Source organism: Ictalurus furcatus, chromosome 3 (genome assembly GCF_023375685.1).
Source record: "Ictalurus furcatus strain D&B chromosome 3, Billie_1.0, whole genome shotgun sequence".
Classification (NCBI taxonomy): domain Eukaryota; kingdom Metazoa; phylum Chordata; class Actinopteri; order Siluriformes; family Ictaluridae; genus Ictalurus; species Ictalurus furcatus.
Genome location: NC_071257.1, coordinates 2,317,562 through 2,335,210, shown reverse-complemented (window position 1 = coordinate 2,335,210; position 17,649 = coordinate 2,317,562). Strand labels below are relative to the sequence as shown.

The following is a 17,649-nucleotide window of genomic DNA, read 5'->3' as shown; positions in this document are numbered from 1 at the left end:
TAGCTCGACTGATCAACATCCAGATCGAGGAGCGTCCAGAGGATTTAAGTAGGACTTATGAGTACTACACGGGTGTCCGAGAGAGCTAGAGCTGAGCAGATAAAGAGAAATTTCCATGTGTTTTCTGTGTGAGTTGCGCGTATTTGCATGATGTGATCAGCTGTCCTTGTCCGTCCATCTGTCTAGGTCTCCGAGCGAGACGTTCCTCTAAGCAGATTACAGAGCACTAGCATACTCATTCAGTCCTCTCAACGCGTTCAATTTCCGCGCTCGCTTCAAAACATCTCCGTCAGCAGACTGGCACTCATCATTCATTTCCCACAAGTACACACCCACGTCGACTAAACATGGCGTCTCTCCAGAATTTCGACTCCCCCCACGAACGAACAGCTTCTCGGTTCTCAAACGGACGGCCGCAGTTCTCGACTCCAGCTGCTTCTATTTATCGAGTTTTCCCCCAAATCATCAGCACACAACACGACGCGATGTCACGAGATCGCTGATGCATTTCCCAGACGCTCATATGATAAATAACGACGGGCGAAGATCATCTCAGCTCAGACTGTATCAGAATAACCGAGCTGATCCGTTTTGGTGGAATGTTCGTTGTAAACATTTGGTGCGAGTTCAGGTTTTGATGGACGGGAACTTCACTTGGAGAAGGTAGACCGTTGACTGGGCTTATGTGTAGGGTCACTCTTAAAGGGATAGTTCACCCAAAAATGTATAACTTTCTTTCTTCTTTGGACCATAAAAGAAGATATTTTGAGAAATGTCTCAGTGTTGTGTTTGTGTGTGTGTGTGTGTGTGTGTGTGTGTGTGTGTGTGTCCATACAATGAAAGTTAATAGGCACCAAAACTGTTTGGTTACCAGCATTCTTCAAAATATCTCCTCAGAAGAAAGAAATGCGTACATGAGGGTGAGAAAAAACATGACAGAATTTTCATTTTGGGGTGAACTATCCCTTTAAAGATATATAGTTGGGTTAAAAAATAAATATATATATTTTTTTTTTAATTTCCACTTCACCCAAATGTAGTCACTTAGCCAAAATACAATTGGGCACTAATGTAGGTTCAAGTAATGGATGTCTACTTCAGACAAAATGTTTTCCTGTAAATCTCTCCTTGCATAAGTATTCACCCTGACTTTCTGTACCGTCACAGCCTGAAAGTGGTCTTAATTGAGTATGTCATGAATCTACACAATAAATCTACATGGTTTTCAGAGTTTAACCCCTACATTAGAAGTTACATAATGAGTTTAATACAGTCGACCCTTGTGAATGAAAGTGTCACGTGATCTCTGTATGAATGCAACGTTTCCTGGAAGAGCCCAGAGTTTATTAGAGACAAAAAGAAATGAAACCGCTTCATGAAGACCAACGAGCTATCGAACCAAATCTCAGACAATGTTCTAGAAAAATATCAATCAGAGATTGGTTATAAATAAAACATTTACAAAGCTGAACATTTGAAGAAGCACCATTTAAATAAATAAATAAATAAAATAATAATTAAAAAAATGGAATAAATACAGCCCAACCGTGACTCTAGGGGAGGAGGAAGCTGTCCACCAAAAGTCAGTGAGTGGGTAAAGAGGGGATTAGTCATTGAAGCAACCAGAAGGCCAAAAACAAAACCAAAGGACATAGGGAAATAAGCAGGAGTAACTTTCGGTAAAGGGTAAAGTGACATTAATTCAAGGGGGCACAGTGGTTTATTGGTTAGCACGTTTGCCTCACACATCAGGGGTTCGGGGTTCGAATCCCGCCTCTGCTCTGGATGCACTGAGCTTGCATGTTCTCCCCCTGCTTCAGGGGTTTCCTCTGGGTACTCCAGGTTCCTCTCCCAGGTCAATGACATGCACTGTAGGCTGATTGGCATTTCCAAATTGTCCCTAGTCTGTATGGATATTAATTCAGTTTGTATAGTCATTATCTTATCATCCCAATGCTTTAAAAAAAAACAAAACAAAAAAAAAAACCCAAAAACTTCTATCTTGAAAGCTGAAGAGTACTTTAGTTTGTCTTTCCGAGGGGAAACATTCTTGTACATTACTGAAAAGGTTCAATCTGTTCAGTGTAAAGCTAGAAATGAGGAATTTAGTGTTTCTCGGAATGCCCAGTTTTCAGTCAATAAAAAGTATCAGAAATATTCCGACTTTCTAAAATGCATGGATGCTTTATAGAGAAGTTCTTCATGGTGAACCTTTTGGAAACTTTACACAGTTTCCGCTGTAATCTAATCATATCCCATGTACCGTCTCAAATCATATTCGGCCTGGGCCCTGATCAAACCCAAGAACACGATTTGAACCCTAAAAGCCTGAGTTTAACGATCCCGCTTAATGAGGCGAGCTGTAATGATGTTATCGAGAAAACTCTGAGACTGTGTGTGTGTGCGTTTGTGATTCCTCAGATCCAGCTCACAGCAGATGGCAAACGGTCACATGACCCCATCCCGGCGTTCCGGCTGACTTTTCTTCCGAGGCGAGAACAGGTGTCTTCACTATATACATTCCCTGCTGAAACCTTAGCCTTTGCTAACGTTCCCTAACGCTAACAATTCAAGGCAGACTTTTATTTCCGAGCTGCTTGTGTCACACGAGACGCCGTATGAGGCATCGCGGGTCTGAAATCTAATTTAACACAAGACGTAGCATTTCTACGTGTTCTAAGCCCTGTGTGTGTGAAAACATCATTCAATTAGTGTCCTGTAAAGGGGTTAAAGCCGGTTCTTATTGCTTGGTTTGAAACATAACCCGTGACACTGTCGCAGCGGCTTTGTGTAACCAAGGCATTAAATACATTTCAGACGTGCGAGGGTTTAAAGCTGAGGTCTTACCAGGGCAGTATATCTCACAGTGTCAACATGCTTGTGTGATTTGTAGCTGTACTTTCACACTTTATTAGCTACTAGATATACTCTACAGCATGCTCGAGCAGCAATCACGTTAATTAATACTATTGACATTGACTTCCAACTGAGATTTTTCATTACTTGCCATGAGGTTCTTTTTTTTTCCTGTGGAAAAAAAAAAAAAAAAAAAAAAACGTAAAATTGTAATTTTACAAACTGGAAGTAAATTTAGTGGGTGTACTTCTCATTAGCAAGACATTATTGATACATTTCAATACTTTTACGTTCACTTCATGGCTTTACAGATAAATCTGTAGTTTGGAATGTATCTTCTTGTACATTTTTGACACATTTTTCATGCAACAAATTATTGGTGCCCAGTAGTTGTTTCTTAATTTGCTCATCACAAGACAAATTGAGGGTACTTACAGGTACATATGTACAGAAATGATTCTGAAGGTGATAGATTGCTGTTACTCGTTACCTCCTTTAGCTTCGTAATGGCTTGATCAGACTCGTTCAATCCAATAATAAACGAATTAAAAAAAAATCAAACTCTGCAAAAATATATTTTGGGAAATGAAAATATCTTGAATATGTTAAACATGGCCAAATTGATCTAATATAATATAATGAGATTACTGTAAATCGAATATAAGATTATTCGGCTTGTTTTAGGTGGTTTTTCCTCATTTTGAACTTTAAATTGTCTTAATCTTTTGGCACATACATTTGGTTTATTTCTAGAAATAAATGCTTAAAATGAGAACAATTATCTGCCAATAAAAAAAAAAGACAAGATTAAAACTGGTTAAAAAATGTCTAGAAAAAGGTTTAATGATTGTATATCTGATTTAATGTAAACTTCTAATGGGAAATACTTGATACTTAACATTCAAGGAACGAGTCTCCGGTGTCAGTAAAGCTGTATATTTAAATTTTCCATCACATAAAAGGTTTACAGGTAGGAGAACGTTGAGGTTTCTCTGTAACAAGAGGACATGGCTGTTTATAGCTGCTATAACATAAGCAATAGCAGGAACTAACTGTTTTTTGGATCTTCAACATTAAATTAGAAGATTGCTGTTGTATAAGGGGGGGAGGGGGGGTGGAGTAACATTTTGGGACATGTTGTTATGGGGAAATAATCAACTTCGATGTGGTAACAGTAACTCCGCTTCATCACACCACTTCGTTGTTGATTATTTTCCTTTTACAGCATGCCTCTAAGTGTTTTTCCCTCCTTTGTTTAAGGAAAGCATGCTATGGAAGTGGAGAAAAGTCCAAAAGGTGAGAGCAGTATCCATAAATATTGTTTATACCGCTAATAACGGAGATGAAAGTGAGATGGATTGGCTACAGATGTTATAATTGTACAGCGATACAATTTAAACAGCCGGTCAATTGGACATTTATTGCTAAGTCACGACCTGAACAGATGTGTTAAACCACCATGCTTCAGTTTTCATGACAAACCCAGTCTGGAGGAACGTTTTGTTTAAGCCGGGCTACATTTCAGCCTCGGCTGACTTCTTTAAGAGCAAAATGTCCCCGTCGCTTTGCATGTAAATCTGTGAATTAAGAGCCGAGGAAAATCCCTGGCTGGGGATTTGGCCTGTAATACAGGACACTCTACCATGACTGACGACACTTCAGGAGGGAAATAAAAATTAACCGAATAAGTCGAGCGAAAGGAGTGGCACTTTTTTCTCCCAATAAAGGTGCCAAAGCGCGAACACACACAGGTGGGAAGCTTTACTACCACGGTGTATCCGACGGAGATGTCCAAAAACCAAAACCCCAGTGGCAATCAGCTTCGTGCTGAGCTTTTTGGAGGAAAACTGTTTTGTCCGTCACTCAGTACAGTCTCAGAAAATGGCGCACAGTATGAGAGTGCCAGGTGTGAACTACTCTACATTTGTTTTTTAAATTATTTTAAGATTTTATTGGTATTTGAGCTTTAGTTATTTAGTTTAGCTTTAGTGTGGGTTTGTCTATTATACTGAGATATATATATATATATATATATATATATATATATATATATATATATATATATATATATATAGCATTTTTAGTTCTGTTAGAAAACATTCTAAATTATTACTTCATTCATGTATATATTTAATTATCTATATATTACCAGTCGAGGGCAAAAGTTTACACCCCCGTGGTAGCTGGGTGAAAAAGGAATTTGTTGTGAGCCCGATTGGGTCTCTGCTCAGAGCATAAGAAAGAGGTTGTAGACAAGTAATAAAAGTTATTAAGTGATGAATAAAACAGAATAGGGACATGCTGTAATCGGGAAAATAATCAACAACAGGGTGATGTGATGAAGCCTAACTTACTGATTTTTCCTACAACAGTGCATCCTGAAGTGTTTTATTCCTCCTATATCGCAGTATATCGACAATATTAGCGAGTTATTAACCCTTTCTCACAGTACACGTTATCGGACATTTTCGAACGGTACAAACAAAAGAATTATTTGATCACTGCAGGTTTGTTATAAGATTAGTCAGGACACCGTTGGGTTTCTGTGTGTAGAGTATCGTGACTCTGTGAGCAGGGCGATAGGAAAGCGGAGGGGTGTGAGCCCACTGCTGGGCAAATACTTCATACCTCTCTACAATAACCATGGTAGAGAGATCAAATTGACAGCGCGACTAAGGCTTTTTTTGACAGTACAACACCATATATAACTCCCACAATAAAATTATAACATATAAACTACGTAGGCTAGGTGAAAAAAGAAAAAACTTATGAAAAACTGCAAATCCTTAAAGCTCTGAGTGTCTACTTTCATATGAACCATTAACTACTACTGTGTAGTGTGACATCACAAATAAATTCAGTGCTGAACACAGGCACCCCCAAAATATAAATCAGGCAGACAGGCAGCCACTCCAGACAGGACACGCAGTCCTACCAGCGTACTCATCCTCTCTTCTGCCTCCTCATGTTTCAGTCAATCAGCTGTAGTGAATAATGGATGAGGGACAAGGTGCGAAAACCGCCAACAGTGGATCTCAACAAAAATCTCTCCACAGCCCGGTTTGACTCATCGTTCCAGGTAACAGGTGGCCTCCGTAATGAAGGTGGGGAATTAAAGCTAGCTACTAATTTAGTGGTTGAAAAACCTTTGGCTGGTCTGGGCCGCCACAGACAAACACTTTCATTACCCACACCGCCCTGCAGGATGCTCGCCATGCCAGCTTGGATCGTGATAATGCTCTAAAACTGGAACGTAATTTCAAGGTCTCTCTCTCTATCTCTCTTTCTTTTTCGTCCAGTCACCTGTCGCGTGGCGCGGATTATTCATGCGTAAATAGATCGCCCAGAGCCCGCTGACTCGCTTAGCGCCTTCATGCTTTTATAAGCACCGATCACAAATGGCCAGTGACTAAATGAACAACACAAAAGAGAGGGGGAGGAGAGTAAAGCACAGAAACAATTCCTCCCTCACAACCAGCTCGGATTATTTACACCAGGGCCACGGTGCGGTCTGTTATGCTAATGTTACGAGTTTAATTTCTGTTCCGCTGCCAAAAATACAAATATTATCTAGGGCGCCTGGGATGGGTATTTGCCTGTCTGGAGGGCTGCATGCTAATATGCTTGGGTGAAGTTTTAAATATTCATAGAATTCTCTATGAATTAATTTTTTTAATCCATGCTGTCTATCATAAAACACAGTAGTTCTAGTGTGAATGGAAAAGAACAATGTTGGGGGAATTAAGAGAGGTAGATACTCGACAAATAAGTTAACAGGTGTTAAAGGTAACAGGATCTCAGGTGCAAATGAACGCCTGGGTAGAAAAGACAGAGAAAAAGCTTTGATGGAAAGATTTCAGCACGTATGACGAATCCAGGGATTATATTGTAATGTTCTACACGTGATTATCCTATACACAGGCATTTCCTACATGAGCTACCATGACATTTGAGGTCACGTTGAAATCCAAGATTTCAAAAAAAAAAGTTACTTTGGAATACAGGATGTATTTTTTACAATTATTATTATGATTTTTTAGAAATATGACACATAAATGAGACCGTGAATGCCTGCCTGTCACGTATCATAAATTCACACCTCCATGTCTAGTGTCTCGCATTCGGAATGCTGGGTTTCTGCACATTCTCAGCGATACCACAGAATACATTTAAATGAATTGGCTGCTTTTGTCTAAATCGAGAAATACAGCTGAGCATTTGAAGGTTGGAGCCTTGCTCAAGGGCCAACAACTGGGCTTTCTGTGATCTGAACTTGTTCTGAATCTTAGAAGAACTTCTGACCTACGACTTTATTGGAAAAATAACGGAGTGCAAAAACCTGGATCGTATTTAGACTCTGTCTAGCACCTTAAAGGATTTTCGGGAAATCTTAACGATCCCCAGAGGGTTTTATTTTCAGAAACGTTTCCAAGAGTAGCGCCGTTTGAAAGCTTGAACCCTTAACCACCCAAAGAACCCGCGAGAAACCTTTTTTTTTTAAAGAATGCAATACTTTTAGAGTTCTTTTTAATGGAGAATCATTTCCCCAGCACTAATGTGTGGAAATCTAGAGCTTAAAATATATGCTTCTTGTTTTGGCTCATTGGCTCATGTATTCATCATAGCCAGTTAAGCTATTTCAGGACAGCTACCACACATGCTTCTATCTCATGTTGTACTTAATGCTATTGGGCAGCTAAACTGTTTGGAGAAGAATGGTTGCTATTTTATAGCTAACACTTGCTTGAGATTGGTTAGTATTGCTCTAAACAGCATGGAAGAGAGGAAGGCCAGGCTTTCCATCCTGAACGCAGAACCAATTCTCTTTGAGGGACAGTTTGGATTTGAAATTGTGATCTATTGATTAGAGGTCTCCACTACCGATTGTCAGACGTTTGTCTTCCAATATCTGGTGTTTACATTTTACTCATTTGGCTGACACTTTTATCCAAAGCAATACAGCCTACTACTGAGCAGCTGAAGGATAAGCCTCTTGGTCAAAGGTGCAACTGGGGCAACCTGGCAGTAATGGGACCTTCCGATCAGTAGCCTAAAGCCTTAACCACTGAGCCATCAGATTAACCTCTGAGCCAGCAGATAATACCAGATTACATAGAACCACGATTTGATCACATTGTTTGAAAAGGTTTAAAATTGTTGAGATGAGGTCAGACGGCCGGAATAGCAGTCATGGCTTTTCTTACAACTTCATTGAAGTGAAATCCATCTCCATCTTTAGGAACCGCTTTATTTTGGTCAGGATAATGGTGGATCCAAAGCCTATTCCTGGAACGCTGGGCACAAGGTTGGGATGGGATATCATTCCATCGTACTCCATGCATTCACACATATTTTGACCTAGGGGCAACACTGGACAACCCAGAGGAAACCCACATGGACGCAAGGAGAACATAAGGAAGTACACGCAGACAGCAACCCAAGCTCAGGTTCGAACCTTGAATCGGTTAACAATTTGAATCCCAAAGATGCCACACCCATCCATGGGCAGGAGTCCAAAAGAACAAAATTGCCTGTTCTGTCTGTGTGTGAGGGATGGCCTACTCTCCCTGCCCTGTCAATCACAGCAACACTAGCCAATTACGGGCATTTGTGTGCTTGTGTATGTGGAAGAGTTCTGATAGCACTTTTCTCTGAGTGTGTTACGCTGTTTCATTGTAATTACAGAATGCTTTCTGGTAAATAACTCTAATTATCCATGCCTTTAAGAGGTTAATCCTGACCAAGAACAATCCATATAAGATGTCTTTTTCTTTCCTTTTGTCTTGCAGCAGGACACGGCAGTACATCTTGTAAGTGATTGCTCAACATGTCAACAAAAGACCCATGTTCAGCAGGCCAAACGCAAAATGGCTCCTCTTCCATCACTATGCTCAGACTGTGCTAAAAGCCATGAATAATTTATACTCTGTAAGTATAGGCTTCATCAAAGAAAGGCAAAATGCTGGCGCTTTCATCTGCACTTCATATTCCACATCACTTTTTACACCTGATTTTCATTTTACTTTGGCAACTAAGAATGATCCTTGCACTAGTTACAAACCAAGAGTCCTTCTCAAATAGCCATGAGCTCAGGCATTCACAGAGTCTTACTCTACATACAGGTTCAAGTATTTGTAAAAGTTCATTGCTTTTTGTAAGGAATAAAACACTTGGAGGCATGCTGTTATAGGAAAATGATCAATGTCAGGATGCTATGATGTGAGGCGGCGTTACTGCCACCGTCCCAAAGTTGATATTTTCCGAAAACCGCACATCCTGACATGTAGTATTCCTCGTATACCGCAGCAAATTGCTAACAGTGAAGAATGTCGCTGTGCTTTTTATCCATTTACAGTTATTGTTGTGGAACATCTGTGAAACAGGATAAAGCATGATGGGTTAGGTTTTGTTGCCATGCTGAATCCATTGGCTCAACCCAAAAGTAAGCAGTACTTCATTGGGATCACAGTATTGGGGTCAGACAGTGCCCCTGGCGTATAGCTTCCCACAGTTACAGTGAATCAGAGCTACAGTGATGTAATCCTGCCTACAGCCATGACATTCAGAGAGATAGAGAAAGTGTGTTAAGTGAAAGCTCAGGTTGGCCATGCTAGTCCTCATACTTTCATTTCGAACCCCAACTCTATTCGATAATGTTGTTGTTGTTGTTGTTATTATTATACATTTATAGAGTTACAATTAAATGTAACTATAAATGGCTAAAAAACAAATTACGTTATTCTTTAAAAATGTCACATAAATAAATAAATAAATAAATAAATAATAAAAAAAAGTTGCTAGCATTGCTAGCAAATTGATGTTGTAAGAGAAATAAAACACTCCAGGTCATGCTGTTGTAGAAAATATTCCACTTCGAGGTGGTAACAGTAACTCGGTAATTACAGCTGAGTACTTTCCTTATACACTGAGTATTTTCCTTATACATAGTACTCATATTTTAGATGGTGTGATTTTTCTGCTAATCAGTACAAGTAATACTATGGCAACGAGCAGGAAACTCGTGTCAGGAATGTCTACATCACTATTACTTTTTAAACATATCTTAAAAACCTAACTTTGTAAACATGTCTTAGTGAAGAATGATGAAATCTTGTTTGAGAAACCCAATGCATTGTTTTTTTCCAATGTTTTGACTGACATGTTGACTTCGAGTCAACATCTCCGCCCTGTAACTCACACCTTCTTCACTTCTTCTATGGATCACCACTTCAAAGGCATGTCACTAGAATCCAAAGTCTTTATATGATATATGACCTTAGAGCACTCGTACACACACTGCTATCCTCTCTCTCTCTCACACACACACACACACACACACACACACACATTTTATTTTCTGCCAATTCAGCATGCAGTAGTGGGTTATTTACCCAGAACAGCCCAAGCGGGGTTTGATCTCTTGTTTCTACCAGGGTTTTGGGCCGGTGTCATGGTCGCTGGAGAGCTCCAGGGGGCGCTGTTTGTGTCTCCCTCTGCAAAAAGACTCATTAGGTTTAGATTTTATCATCGTCTCTGGAAAACTTCGATTCAGTTCTGTTCAAATGTATTCATATAACAAGACTACATTTCAAATAACGGAATGGAATCAATTACTGGTAAGGGGCTCTGACTATTGCGCCCTACTCTAAAGATCATAAGATCTAACTCATGTACATTCAAAGTGTCTTTGCTAGAATAATGCACTGGATATTCCATTGGACTTAAGATCAGAAGTCATAGTCAGGAAGGAAAAAACAGCAACCAGTAACTAAGCTCATTCAAACAGCCTGAGGATCGCAGGGTTAGTACAGTTTTAGATCTCAAAACACAAAATTCGGAATAAAACAGGAAAGTGAAACAAAAAAGTAAAGAACAACCGTCCCAAAAAGAGACCCATAGAGTGCAAGAAACATGCTTAACACACGCAAAAGAAATCATCTTTATTAAGGGCATAGGAATACACTGGTCAATTTTTATGCATTTAATGCAATTTTTATGCATCTATGAATTAATTATACCCCCCACCCAAAAATCTCATCAGCAGTCCTCTTATCATCCTCTTTTTTAAAAAATGTACACGGTCATACCATTATTTTCCTATACTCCAATAACACTGCCCCCAGTCCCAAAACAAACTTGTTTTCTGTTTATGAAATGCACAAATGAAACCAATTTCCTGTTGATCAGAAGTCACTGAGGAAACACTGCATAAAGAGTACGAATATATTTGCACTGGCGACGCGGGCGTGTCGGCGGGACGCTGCAGCTATTCTCAGCTTGATTTAAACGGAAGAACAAGTGAAAAGCTATTAAGCGGCATGTGTCCCAGAGAAAGAACCCGAGGAACAGCTGGATCCCGATGGAATACGATGGATTTGTTTGGTCGTGCTGTTTGCATTTCCTGGGGGTGGAAAAAAGCTACGAGTTCCGGTAGTAACGGAGTGCAGCTATAAATACCGACACATGATTAGAAGATTCACATCGTTCGGTCTCCATTTGTCTCGTTTTGACCTGGCTTCACAAAGCACAGCTTTAGTGGAGACCTGGCAGGAGTATAAGTTCAGACTGAGTTCTTATTAGAGTAATGGGCTTTTGAGGAGTGTTCCTCAATTACTCAAGTGGAAGCGTTGGATATTCTCCAGACAGGGTCAACGAGTCCATAAGTCCGTAGGATAAGTAAGCCAATGGTCTTAAACTGCATCAATTTTCCAGTGACATTTTTTTATTAAATAAAGAACAACACTGCATCATTTTGACTGGGGAACAAGTCAGTTCCTGTCATTACTTACGTCACAACAGTTATGAACAGCCGTTCCTTCACCAAACTCTCTTTGTTTTCTCTCTCTCGCTCTTGAAGTTAAGTGGTAGAAAGGCTTGTCACATAGTGTGTCATGTTAATGTGAAACTGGAAAGTGCAAACTGCAAAAAAAAAAAAAAAAAAAGACGACTTCCCAGTTTTGGAAAACTTACCGAGCGATACAAATCTCTGACACCGGAGACTCCTTCCGCAAACGTCTCCCTTGGAGAAAACACGACACCATAATCGACGTCATCTATGTTTTTACTGATTAAGTAGCGAAACGTTATACTTTTGTTTATGTTCAGACTGTATTATGTGGTGATCACATAACTGTGAATTAGCTGTTCCTATAGAAATGAAAATGTATTACGCCGTAACTTTGAAAACGAATCAAACACCTTCTGACGAATCAGAATCGAGGATTTAAGAGGACGTCGGGGTAACAGAATGTAATGTTAGTCATGCAAATCAGCAAGCTACGATGTACACATTCATGACGATGCAAATCTGCCAGAGTTTGGTTTTCTAGTAAGAAGAAAAACGCTGTTGTGTGTTACAACTCGGCACTATTGATTCAGCCGCTGCTACAGAAACATGAGCGTCTCCGCTGTCAATCATTCAGTCTTGCAGTCACTGTATTATTCCCTTAGTGTCTTCTCATATTGATCATCAGATCATCGATTCAGCTAACATTAGCTTAAGCAGAAGTTCAGCATGCCTCTCTCTGAACTGAAAAGAAACAGAAAATCGATACTGTGTGCTCACTTCCAGATAGAAAGGAGTGCACAAATGCATCACTTATATTTCAGGAGGGGTTTTTTTTTTTCTTTACCAGTTTCAAGACGATTAGACGAATGGCGGACGAAGACGCATTTTTGAGTGCAGCGCTCATTTTTTGTTAGGATAGAATGGGCAAAATGGCTTTTTTTTATCTCCAAAGTATTCTGGCAGTCATGACTGTCCTACTGGATAATACATTTATAATGACCTGACGTATATAATACAGCATAATAGCGCTCAAGATTGGTTTAAGGTTGATTTATGTTGCTATTCTTAAACCTGGATTATACAGGGTGATAAAAACACTTATGATGCTACAACACTGTAACACTATGTTGGAAATACTGTAACATTATAACACAAGGAGGTTAGGTTACTCCTTGTATAATGACTGACATTTCTTCTTTGCTTCAAACTTTGATTTTTACCAAAACAATTACAACAATACTACAAAAAAAAAAAGAGAGAAAAGAAACCTGTACACAAGATGACCGCCGGATATATCCTGTAGTCGTTTGGAGCGTAACTTGGAAAGTAACGCTACACATCTGCACGGTGCAGTGCCAACGTAAATGGTGTGGATGCTGTAGTATCATATCAGCACCAGAGCGAGAGAAACATACTCTCTGATTTCATGATAGTGAGTATAGGTTTTAATCCTCTTGATGCATATAAGGTACGGAGACGTCTATATACATCCATTTTCTGTACCGCTTATCCTACACAGGGTCACGGGGGAACTCGGGGTGCAAGGCAGGGGACACCTGGACAGAATGCAGGGCACAATCATACAACACACACACACGCACACCCTTCCATACACTATGGAGAGTTTGGAAATGCCAATCAGCCTACAACGCAGGTCTTTGGACATGGGGGAGGAAACACCCCGGAGCATGGGGAGAACATAAGAACTCTGCGCACACAGGGCGGAGGTGGGATTTGAACCCCCAACCCCGGAGGTGTGAGGCAAACGTGTTAGTGCTAACCACTAATCTGACAAGAAGGCTACGGTATCTCAAATAACCGCTCTTTATAACCGAGGTGAGCTGAAAAGCGTCTCGGAATGCCGAGCCTTGAGACAGACGAGAGCAAAAGCCCACATCTGGTTTCACGGGAATCTGAATCTCTGGTGGACACATGTTCACCAAAACTCTGTAGTTATAGATTGGAGAAAGAAAAAAACATCACCTGGTCGTTTTTCCCCAGTCATCAACTAATTGGATAAATACATGGGGTGAACAGGAGTTCCTAGTAAAGTGGGCGTGTATTGAAAGTTGCATTATCTGCAGCTTTAACCTTTACACAACGCTGCACTTGACATCAAATCACTGCGCTGACGTTTGACGTGAATACAATACAGCTGTTTGTGTGATGTAGGATTTCTGCTTGACAAAATGCTTGGCTAAAAGATAAACCAATGCATGGTAGCTGATTTTAAATATTCTGACTGGCCCGCTGAGCAGCACCTGTTGCCCTGGGTTATTGTGTAAATTGGCATGCATTGGTGGTGATTGACTGCGGTTTCGGCTGGCACGAGCGCCAGAGCCCCTGCTGATTGCAGCTGTCACCAGCGTCTATTAACCATGATAAATAACTCCCTTTCGTTTCAATCCAATCAAAAAGCCCTCATGAGAACTGTGGGCTGGTCAGCTTGGGATAAATGATTTTTCAGGCTGCGTGGCGTCGATGCAAGAACCGAGGGTGACACATCTGCGCACACCGTTCTGTCCTCATACTACAACTCGAAGAGTGCGGTGTGGAGCAGAGGGAACGCTCAAAACCTTGAAACGATGAAACACCTCAGAAAGCAATCTGTTCTCAGACTTTCTTAAAGGCCACAGAGGCTGGAACAGAAGCTCAATACAGGAAACGATTGGATCATAGATCATTTTTAGCACACGCCATGATTGTACCGGAACAAATGAAGTGCAAAATGGCATTTGAGCAAACTTTGCAGCTTGCTCTTGGCCCACAAAGACACTCGCATGCAAATGATAGCTTTTCCAAATCAGCAAGTGCTCAGTGGCATTGTAATCAAAAAGGCAAATTGCTCCATCACTCTGAGGCTCGGCTTGTCTTCTCACTCCGAAGGACGGTAATAAAGTGGCATGAATAAATGATGAACAGGACTGGGCATGGCAATGATACAAACTTTATCAAACTGCAGTATGCACAGTTTTGTTTTGAACCAAACTTTAGAACAAACCGGTATGTCTGGACTATGTCCAATAGGTGTCGGATAGAGGATCTCAATTTTTTAATATTGTTATACTGTACACATACTGTATATACACCAGCCATTTTAATTGGAACACTGGTACACCTGCTCAGTCGTGCAATTATCTAGTCAGCCAATCATGTGGCAGTAGTGCAATGTATAAAACCATAGTTAATGTTTGTTAGCCTGGAGCCTTTGTCAGGGAACTCGGGGCTCAAGGATGGGGAAACCCTGGTCAGACCCATCACGGGGCACAATCAGACACACACCACACACTACAGACAATTTGGAAATCAGCCTACAGCGCATGTCTTTGGACTGGGGGAGGAAACCGACTCCGGTTTCCTCCCCCAGTCCAAAGACATGCGCTGTAGGCTGATTTCCAAATTGTACACAGGGTTTGCAAGTTCTCCCCGTGCTTCGGGGGTTCGGGGGCAAACGTACTAACCACTAAGCCACAACATCCATTGAGTGCACATTTTCATAATCATAATAGAGAGTTATTTGGGCGGAAATGCCTTGTTGATGAGAGAGGTCAGAGGAGAATAGCCAGACTGGTTTGAGCTGACCGAAAGACTCAAATAACCACTCTTTACATACTGTAGTGATCAGAAAAGGATCTATGCCGAATGACATTGGGTTCTACACCCGTCAGCCAAGGGCAAGATTCTGAGACTACAGTGGGCTTGCTGAAATAGTTGAAGATTTGGAAAATCTTCACAGGATATGTGTTTCCAATCTTTAACTGTCCAGTTGAGGTTATACTAAGGTGGCCATCAATATACTTCCAGTTAGTCAGTGAGCAAAAACGTCTGATCTTTGGCGAAAAAGAGTAAACTCCATAAAGCATCTGTGTCCAGATTTGTAAACCGTGTCTGTGCGATCATCACGCCTCATAATCTTTCGCTTTCATCACAGTATGCGGCCTGCTGAGGCCGCTGGTCAAGGTCAACGTGTATCCATCTCCCACTTACTCCTACACGCTCCTTAACTTGCCACATGTCCCATCAAAGAGCTTTCTATCTCTCTTCCATCCGCTAGTCTGTGACTGTCTGACCTCCAAACTCTAGTCAACCAGATGGTGTGCTGGGCGTGTAGGGAGCTGTGGGAAGCCGCAGGTTTTACAGCTAAAGGACGAGCTCTAATGTTGCGTAAGGCCTCATTATCACCGCACTAAGCTGTGTTAACATCCCTCGAGGAGTGCCTAAATGCTCCGTCGCGGCCCTAAACGTCCCGCGCACTCCATCAATAGCGAGGAGCTGATAACAAGCTCTGCGTGAATAGCGGTGAGCTGCTTTCCTAGCCTAATGACGTGTGACCCGGCGCTCCATTTCCCTTTCCCACACTGAATTGTTCTCTTTAAAGACTCAAAACGCCTGACGTTTCCCCTCTGACTCTAGCACATTGAGCTTGATGATGCAACACTATACCTGAGCATTACAAACAGAAGGATAATCCTTTGATCCACTATTAAACAGAAGAGCTTTGGGGGAGAGAGACAGAGAGCGAGCGTGAGCGCACGAGAGGCTAAAATCGATCATTTCTTGTACACACAGCCTGGAGTTTCTATTTTAACATGGCACTCTATCGATTTGCTTTCGCAGGAGATTTCTCTCCGAGCCGTAGCCAGCTCCAGTAGGACAGCGGCGTATTTCCAAGAACAAAAAAGCCAGAAACGGAGAGAAGGGAGCTGGAAAACGATAGCTTCTCTAGCGCCTCTCTTGATGTTGGCTAACAGGGCTAATGGGATAAGCGGTCTCTAGGAGTATACAACACAAAAGAGCTTTGTGCTGGAATGAGTGACACTTCCCCAGGCTAGTGCCATGCTACACTGAGCTGCTATTGTGGAAGTAAAAAGATTCAAGTTTAAAAGGCGAGCTGGTTAGCAAGCGTCTGCCTTTCGAAACACTGTAGACGCCATGTTATCGGATTTGCTGATGCAAGTCATGAAGCAGGGAAGATAAATGAGGAACCAGAGAGCGCCTTTGTTGATTTTTTTTTCTTTCTTTTTTTTACTATTGCTTTGAACACTGAGCCTTTCAGTGTTTCTATAGGGAATTATCATGTCTTTATCCTTATTAGCTACATTATCATCATGTTACGTGAATTTCCAAAAAGTCGGAAAAAGGTGCAAAGATGAAGTACTACAAGAGTGTTCTAGAAAGACTCGCATCGTTTATTTCTAAATTGAGTCTTTAATCATACGTCTCTTTCATGCTATGCGAATATTTCTGCTCAAAACAAAACAAACGTTAAAACAAAAGACCCTTTTTGGAAGATTTTTACGCACACCCGGAGGCTTGAAGAATCTACGCCAAGGCACTAGCTGTTCTTTTGGCTGGTGATTGCAGAACAGGAACACCTCACTAACGCAGACTTTATGTTGGGTTTTCTTTTCATTGCTCACCCTTTTGACCAATTAAAGCAGGCTTAGCATTCATGACTGAATGAATGAATGTTGAGGTGTGAAGGTATTAATTGATGCTTGTTTGAACGTTAAGTACAGACAAAATACCTGCATTGTACTAAACTATATCCAGGATTAATAACCCCATATAAAGCAGCGAAAATATAACTACAACGTTACTAAATGTCGATGATTTGGTTTTCCTTCACTTCTAATTCTATTCCAGTATTCCAGTCTTTGTCTGTCTCCTGAATGTTACCATAAGAATCAGCTTCCCTCTAAAAAAAAACAAAAACAAATCACCAGCTTCTGTATGTTTTCCGAAAGTTCACGCTGTGTAAGAAAACTAGCCTCGTTTTATTTTTTCCAACAAGAGCTAAGTTGAAGAGAGGAAGACCTGTTGCGAGGAGTCTGGAGGCGATTAGTGCCGCTCTGCTGTAGCGTGACATCCTGACAGCCTCTCAGAGCCGCGTCAGATTCGGGATGTGCTGCAGAACCATGTGTCTCGTCTGGAAGGTTGCCACTACAGATGTTTCCATGTGCCCCCCCCCAAACCCCAAGTTGACACCGTACAACGCACACAGT

The 17,649-nt window shown here is 41.1% G+C and overlaps 1 protein-coding gene across 2 annotated transcripts in view; it reads right to left on the bottom strand.

Moving 5' to 3' along the window:
• gfra1a (gdnf family receptor alpha 1a) overlaps positions 1–17,649 on the bottom strand; it is an 81,306-nt gene that overhangs the window by 53,468 nt on the left and 10,189 nt on the right. Inside the window, exon 4 of one of the 2 annotated variants that reach the window (XM_053620353.1) lies at positions 10,248–10,349. The exons of the other annotated variant lie outside the window; for it this stretch is intronic. Coding sequence (XP_053476328.1) covers positions 10,248–10,349 — 102 coding nt within the window. The remainder of the gene's footprint in view (positions 1–10,247; positions 10,350–17,649) is intronic. 2 annotated transcript variants of the gene reach the window in all.